Source organism: Xenopus laevis, chromosome 9_10L, assembly GCF_017654675.1.
Source record: "Xenopus laevis strain J_2021 chromosome 9_10L, Xenopus_laevis_v10.1, whole genome shotgun sequence".
Taxonomy (NCBI): Eukaryota; Metazoa; Chordata; class Amphibia; order Anura; family Pipidae; genus Xenopus; species Xenopus laevis.
In genome coordinates, this window is record NC_054387.1 from 91,601,394 (window position 1) to 91,609,650 (window position 8,257).

At 36.7% G+C, this 8,257-nt stretch overlaps 1 protein-coding gene across 1 annotated transcript; it reads left to right on the forward strand.

The window, feature by feature from the left end:
• Nucleotides 1-2,564: 2,564 nt before the first annotated feature.
• Nucleotides 2,565-8,052, forward strand: LOC121397966 (protein FAM237A-like). Its single transcript, XM_041576288.1, has 2 exons — nucleotides 2,565-2,964; nucleotides 7,919-8,052. Exons 1-2 carry the CDS (start codon nucleotides 2,565-2,567, stop codon nucleotides 8,050-8,052), a joined length of 534 nt encoding a protein of 177 aa, XP_041432222.1.
• The last annotated feature ends 205 nt before the right edge of the window (nucleotides 8,053-8,257 follow it).

Sequence of the window (8,257 nt, forward strand, 5' to 3'; positions counted from 1 at the left end):
ACCTTTTTAATTTTCGTACATGTAGTTAGGAAGTAATGGAAGTAAATGAACGCTGGAGCAGCATGTCAAACAGTTCACCGTTTTATTCAATTTGCAAAACAACGTAAATGTTCCACTGGATCAATGTTCAATTTCCCTGAGTACCCAGCAGCCTCCTGATTTATGCTGCAAAATGAGTAGGTTATGAGAAAGGTTTCGTAGCAGATTTTTGTACCGTGTTAGCCATCCATTGATCACAACAGAGAAATATATTATTTATCTACTTAGTAGACTCTAAAACATGAGCTTTCTGGGCAGTTTTGGTGCCTCTTAAATTGTGCCAAGTGCTTGCATTTCATAAACCACAAGATTAGGCAATAAAAGTTGTCACTTACTCTATATTGTCCTATTTTGAGAAAGAATTGGCTCAATTGTTGTATCGACTCTACATAAACATTAATAAACACCTAGAAACAATATAGAAATATAGTACTTATCTACTTAGTAGACTCTAAAACATGAGCTTTCTGGGCAGTTTTGGTGCCTCCTAAATTGTGCCAAGTGCTTGCATTTTATAAACCACAAGATTACGCAATAAAAGTTGTCACTTACTCTATATTGTCTTATTTGAGAAAGAATTGGCTCAATAATTGTATCGACTCTACATAAACACTAATAAACACCTAGAAACAATTAAATACAAGGAATCTTTTCAGAAGGGATCCATTGAATCCTATATTCGGTTTGGGATATGTCCAAATCCTTTTTCAGCAGCATTCAGATTCAGGCAAATCCAACCCCTTAAAATTTTGTGACTTTAGGTCACATGATTGAGGAAATCTCAAAGCGTGTAGGTTTTATTTTCCCCTTTCTTGCCTTAAATTGCATATGTATTAAGTTTCATGTGCAAATTAGGGTTCAGATTCAGTTTTCAGGGATTTAGCAAATGCTTTGTGTAAGATTCAATATTCAACCAAATCCTCCCCAAAAATGGATTTGGAGATGACTGCATTACTTCCTACTTCAGATGTAAAAGTAATAATCTCAGGTATTTTGCAAAAATAGCAGAAACCCCAGAAATGTCTGTGCAGTTTTCAATGCTAATTAAGAAACATGTAATAATTCATAGGGGCTATTTAAGATTGCTGCAGCTTTTCTGCATGAGCAATCTTTAAGGAAACCCTGTGTGAGTTTTCTAACCAATCTAAAAACCTGCAAGTTCTGTCATTTTACCAGAACAGCCTTTTGGAACGAAGAAAAACTTCAGCAGGTTTAAGTAGACATACTTGGCTGTGCTTGTTCAGTTGAAGGGAACAGTCCCTTTAAATTTAAAAAAAAAATGTCAGTTTTTTATTCTTAAATATTTTTTATATATCTAAGAACAGCTTTAACGTAATAAACCGTTGCAATATATATATATATAGAGCAATAACTTTTATATATCCTTTCTTATTCAGTCTAGTGTATATTTTTATAGTGTGTAATTTTGCGAAAGCATGACACCTAGTGGTCCTTATTCACCACAAATTCATTAAAATGTAAACATTTTGGGGCAGATTTACATAGGGTCGAATATCGAGGGTTAATTAACCCTCGATATTCGAATGTCGATGTTAAATCCTTCGACTTCGAATATCGAATTAGGATTTAGCGCTATTCGTTCAATCGAACGAAAAATCGTTCGATTCGAAGGATTTTAATCCATCGATCGAACGATTTTTCTTCGACCAAAAAAACATTAGAAAGCCTATGGGGACCTTCCCCATAAGCTAACATTGTACTTCGGTAGGTTTAAGGTGGCGAAGTAGGGGGTCGAAGTTTATTTTAAAGAGACAGTACTTCGACTATCAAATGGTCGAATAGTCGAACGATTTTTAGTTCGAATCGTTCGATAAAAAGTAGATACAGGTATAGGATCCATATCCTGAAAGCTCTGCATTACGGGTAGGGTCATCTCTAATAGACTCGATTTTAATGAAATAATTTAAAATGTTAAAACATATTTTATTTTTCTCTACAATTACAAAAAAGTATAGCGTATTTGATCTCAAGCTAAGATACAATTCATTTTTATTGGTTATTATACAATCCTCTTTGGTTTATGTCATCTTTAAATGATTTTTAGCAGTGTGGAGATCCATATTACATAAAGACCCCTTACCTGGAAAGCGTTGGGTCCAGAGCATTCTGTATAACAGGTCCCATACCTGTACTTACATATACAGTATTTGTGCACTGTGTGTGAGAGTGAAAGGGTTAATATCATTCACATTTAACCCTTCATTTACCTGTTTTGTTCCTTATTCTTCCCGCTAAGGTGCAAAACTTCCTGACTCCAAAATGAAAAACAGTCAATTTCCTGTATGAATACTTTTCAATGCAAATGAACCCCATAAGCTTGTATGAAAGGATTTTCTGCAAAAGAAAAGGGACCCTTATTAAAACAAACTAGTTGTGTTTGCTCGTCCAGCACTTTCTGCATTCTGCTACTGTAGAAAAACCATTCAGCAGTTGGACCCTCATTGTATTTGTGCCATTTAAAGTATATTAATGTTCCATTTTATTTTTAGTGTTTTTGAAGTGGCATGAGCTGCAGAAACAGTGGAAGAGAATACTACAGCATGCAACTAACATGTTCATTGCTTTTCCTGGGAATATTTGTTATCCCAGTCATCTGTTGCCATGGCCAGGTTGATCCCCTCGCCCTAGGCCGTGCAGATCCCCAGTGCTGGGAGACATCAACAGCAATCCTACTGGAGATGAAGAAGCCACGCATCGCAGACACTGTAACTGGCTTCTGGGATTTAATGATTTACCTGAAGTCCTCTGAGAACATAAAGCACGTCATTCTGTTCTGGGACCTAGCACAGCTTTTCTGGGACATTTATGTGGACTGTGTGCTTTCTAGAACACATGGCCTTGGGAGGAGACAGCTGAACGATGGAAACAAGGAAATAACAAACTTGATTTCACATCTCACATTAAGTAAGTTGCTTTTAGTACGTCTAGAGAATAATTCCTCAAGCCCAGATTCCAAAGGAGTAAGTTTTGAAGAAAAATGCATCAGATTGTTTTGAAATCTTTAAAGGCAGATTTAAAGGGATACTGTTATGGGAAAAATCAAAACGAATCAGTTAATAGTGCTGCTCCAGCAGAATTCTGCACTGAAATCCATTTCTCAAAAGAGCAAACAGATTTTTTTATATTCAATTTTGAAATCTGACATGGGGCTAGACATATTGTTAAATTCCCAGCTGCCCCAAGTCATGTGACTTGTGCTCTGATAAACTTCAATCACTCTTTACTGCTGTACTGCAAGTTGGAGTGATATCACCCCTCCCTTCCCCCCCCCCCAGCAGCCAAACAAAAGAACAATGGGAAGGTAACCAGATAGCAGCTCCCTAACACAAGATAACAACTGCCTGGTAGATCTAAGAACAACACTCAATAGTAAAAACCCATGTCCCACTGAGACTCCTTTAGTTACATTGAGAGGGAAAAACAGTAGCCTGCCAGAAAGCATTTCTCTCCTAAAGTGCAGGCACAAGTCACATGACCAGGGGCAGCTGGGAAATTGACAAAATGTCTAGCCCCATGTCAGATTTCTAAATTGAATATAAAAAAAAAACTGTTTGCTCTTTTGAGAAATGGATTTCAGTGCAGAATTCTGCTGGAGTAGCACTATTAACTGATGCTTTTTGAAAAAAACTTGTTTTCCGATTACAGTATCCCTTTAAGGACAATCTAGCATTTTTATTTCATAAGAGGTAAAAAAATAAAAATGAATACACAGAAAACCATTTCGGTTTGTAATAAGAGTTATTTAACAGTAATGAATTCAGTTAATAAAAAGCTCTGTAAATTCCAGTTTTTCATGACAGCTGTTTATAAAAATACCATGTGAGTAATAAGCGATCACAGTAAGATAGTATATGAGAAAATAATTCACATTTTTAAAAATGATTTTCTTTTTACTGTAATAATAAAACAGTACTATGTACTTGTATGAGATAAGATATAATTAATCCTTACTGGAGGCAAAGCAAACCTATTGGGTTTAATTCATTTTTAACAGATTTTTTAGTTGACTTGAGGCATGGCAATCCAAAATACAGATAGATCCCTTATCTGGAAAACCCCAAGCCCCAAGCATTCTGGATAACAGGTCCCATACCTGTACATAGATTACATTCTCCTTCCAGGTGGAACACAACAAGCAACCATAGCCCTTCTAATTACAATAACTGAACAACAAAATGACTTCACTTTCCAAACATTTTCCATCTATGGGGCAAATTTACTAAAGGGCAAAGTGACTAACACGAGCGAAAATTTGAGTGACTTAATTTCGGTACTTCGCAGATTAACTAACTTTAACGTAACTTCGCTAGCGAAGGAGACTCTAGCGGTAACGCCTGGCGAATTTGCGATCTGGCGAATTAATTTAACTACGAAAATTCACGAAGATGTGGATTTTACTGAAAGTTACCTCTTGCGCCAGACTTACCTTTGCCACCTCAGACCAGGCGAAGTGCAATAGAGTAGATAGGACTTCCTCAAAAAATAGTAGAAAAATGTTCTAAGTCCCAAAAAACGCTGGGGTCTTTTCCTTTTTTCAGGTTGATATGCTGAAAATAGTGTCATTTTTTTGGGGAAACCAACTTCCCCCCTACATTTCCTAACATATGGCACCTAAACTATACACTGGGCTCATGTGTATAACAACTTTATTTTATTTTATTACATCTATTAAACTTTAACTTCCCGCCGTATGCAAATTAGCCAGCGCTAGCGCAACTTCGATTTGCTTGGTGCAGTAACGCTAGCGCAACTTCGCCAGCGTTCGGCGCCCTGGACACAACTTCAGATTTTTGTGAATTAGCGTTGTCCTGGCGAATCTACGCCTGGCGAAGTGTTGCGCTATGAGCAAAGCCGTCGCTGGCGAATTTTCGGAGGTTAGTGAATTTGCCCCTATATATGCATCTATGCCCCCAAATCCACCCCTGCACCATTTCCCATTAGGTGGAAACTAGTGATGGTCGAATTTTTCCTGCTTCGCCCGCGAAATTCACAAAACGGTCAAAGAATTTCGAACGACGTCAATTTCAACCCATGTGTTAATTTATGTCACTTTTGACGTTGGCGTTTGAATAGTGTTCACACGCGGCGGTTTTGATGCAAACGACTTTTCCAGCGTGCGTCCAAATTTTCTTGATGCCGGCGAAGTTTCACAGGAGTTTCACGAATTTATTTGGTGGTGGCTAAACATGGAAATTCACTGCGAATTTGAGCCTGGCGAATTTATTTGCCCATCACTAGTGGAAACAAGTAGATAAAGAGGTTTGGTAGCTGCATTGGTCCCAGGATTTTTCTTCAGTATCAGGTATTCTAAGGCATGCCCAAGGGTGAACCAAAAGATGCCGGTGCTCTAGAGCAGATTGTTGAGGTGGCGTATACGATAGTGATGCTTTTAAAAGGGTGCTTAATAACAAAATGCAAATGCAGTATGTTGTGGAAATGGTTGGACCAATTAGATTGCATTTATGTAACTTCACATTCAAGTCAGTAGTTTACATTTGTGTTTAGTTTAAAGAATCATCACCAGGACCATTATGAAAGGAAATATATCTCCAATTTCATTTCGGTGATACCTTGAGCTTTACATGGAAAATATATGTTGTGAAGCAGAGTTTGTCTTCCATGTATTTTTCATTATACCTATATTAAACTTTGGGTGATAAACATTTGTCTTGTACATATGGGTATTTGCATTCACACATATAAGTAGAAATGGCTACAGTGCACTGCTGTGGGTAAGTAGCAAGTTCTGACAACTAGACGCTGATGTTCAGCTGGCAGTCTCCGGAGAACCCTTCAGCCAAAGTAAAGATTATGCAAATGTGAATAGAAATTATCTCCTCTGAACATAATAACATATGATTTAATGTTTACTGTCTTCAGGGGGAAATTAATAGAAGGAAGGCTAAAATGAATAGGTAATATTCTCTTTCTAAGCATGTGTTACTGATAAGCCTTTGACCACTAGGATTTAAAGATGCACAAATTATAAGGTTTTACTAACCAGGCCAAGCCCCCATGGGAAGCGCAGACTTTCCAGGAAACCTTAGTGGTTATGAACAATTATATCCAGCAACTTGAATGCTTTGACGCATATAGCATCCCAACATTTTCACGCATTGCTGGTTATTCTGTGAGACATAAATTCACTTCAGCAAGAGAGTGTTAATAACGGCTACTGTTCATTAAAATGCAGATACCATGAGTAACCTATAGGTACAAACAAAGCACTGGCAATATTGAAGCAGGTCCTGAATCTAGTACTTCAACATGTAAAACCTGAGTTTCATTTTTAGAAAGTTTTAGAAAGTTCCTTACAGTGGAGATGTAGGGATGGATTTCCAAAGATACTAAGCAGCAACATATAAAGGTTTATGATCAAAAATAGAAGTGGATGTTATGAAAGAAATGGTAGCTCTGAAAGACAACTCTGATCATGCAGAGACACACAAGAAGAAAAGAGTGAAGGGCAGGAGGATTTCTGTGTTCTCCTTTGCTTAAGAGGGGGCCATGATAATTATAACAGGGGATCAACAGGTACTCTTGTAGGAGACAGAAGGGTGATTGATTTGATTTGCCTGAAGAAGAGAGAGGTAGGAGTTCCGAAACATAAGTGAATCCCCCGAAAGCATAAAAGAAAAACAATAACAGTGCTTCTAATCAAATGTACTATGTAAATGCCCCTGTTGTATTCTTATGTGTTGAAATACAAAATAAAAATTCAAAAAAAACAACAACATATAGAAGCTCATTTATTAATGATCATTATGCAATGACTGCTTCTGATTGGTCCAGGATGATCGTTAGTGAGATACTTTATCAGAGTTTCAATTAGGACTCCCACAGGATTCTCAGCCATTAGATTAACTTTTTATATGTTCGATCAAATTGATAGACCAAGTCAAATTATATCTAATTTAAATGTTTTGAATATTTAATACCTCTGGCCCAAATGAACCAACTAGTATGTGGAATTGCACACCATAGTAGGTTATAGATAATGTAAGAAATAATTCAAGTGAACTCAATATTGATATAGTATAGAAAATGAAAGCCAACTGTAGGAGTTGCAGCGCAACTGCACTTGTGCAATTAAGGGGGTTATTTACTGAATGTCGAATTTATCTGGTCAGGCTTTTTGGGGCAAAAACTTGATTTCCTTACGAAAAAAAACTTGAATTTTTCGAGGTTTATTATACACCGATGCTGCAAAAAGCCCAAATCCAAAAATATGCCACCTTAGACCTGTCGAGGTCCTGTAAGTCAATGGGAGAGGCATCTATCTCAATTTCAAGTTTTCGTGGTCTGTGCTGAGTTTAGCCCGAAAATCCAACTTTTTTCTGGGTTTTCAGGCAAAAACTCGGGCAAAAAGCCAGAAACATTCTAGTGATTCGAGTTTTTTTCTCAATTTTATTGTGTTTTTACCCGAATCTGATTAATTTGGGTTATTTTCTTAATAAATAATCGAGCATGAGAGTTTGGTTGTGTTTTTTTTTTTTAAATAAATATGAGATCAATTTGGATTTTAGTAAATAACCCCCTTAGTGTATATTTTTGTAAATCAGGCTCTGTATCGTTAATAGCCTTTGTCCCCTTCTGTTGATTTATGCATGCTATGTACAAATGCATATGCACACATAAGGACTTGCAGTAACACCTATAAATGTCTCTTATGCTAGTACATCTGGTGTGTTCCAAAATGCAACTCATACTTTTGATGATTTAAGAAAACATGCAATACAGCTGTACATGTATTTTGTCTAGTATATTTCTATTCTTTGTCTGCAAAAAAAGATGCTCATGTGCATGAATATAAAAACAGTTTTATTACATGCCTGCTTTTATATGCTTTGCCTTATAGAGACATATTCCCATGGTCAGAGATCAATACTACCGCAAAAGAAAAGCCTCAGTGAAGAATTAATAGGTATCCGAGTACACAAAAGTGAATCGAGACTGCTGGGCAGCATCCAAAGGGGCGTCAAGAGGAAATAACCAAAAACTTGAGAGAAATGGATCAGTCAAGTCCATAAAAATGTCATACCATAAGTTGTTACATTTCTTTCTCGACTGAGTTTCACCAATGTCAAATCTAGCCTTAATTTTATACAGATATTTATGGACTGCTAAAAAAAAATGAATATTCAAAAAAAAAAGTTGAAAAATATTTTTGCAATGTTTCCTCTTATTATTATTCCTA

Coding starts and splice junctions, on each gene's coding strand:
- LOC121397966 (XM_041576288.1), top strand. CDS start 2,565: ATGAGCTGCAGAAACAGTGGAAGAGAATACTACAGCATGCAACTAACA. Junction 2,965..7,918: donor GATTTCACATCTCACATTAA/GTAAGTTGCTTT, acceptor TTTGCCTTATAG/AGACATATTCCCATGGTCAG.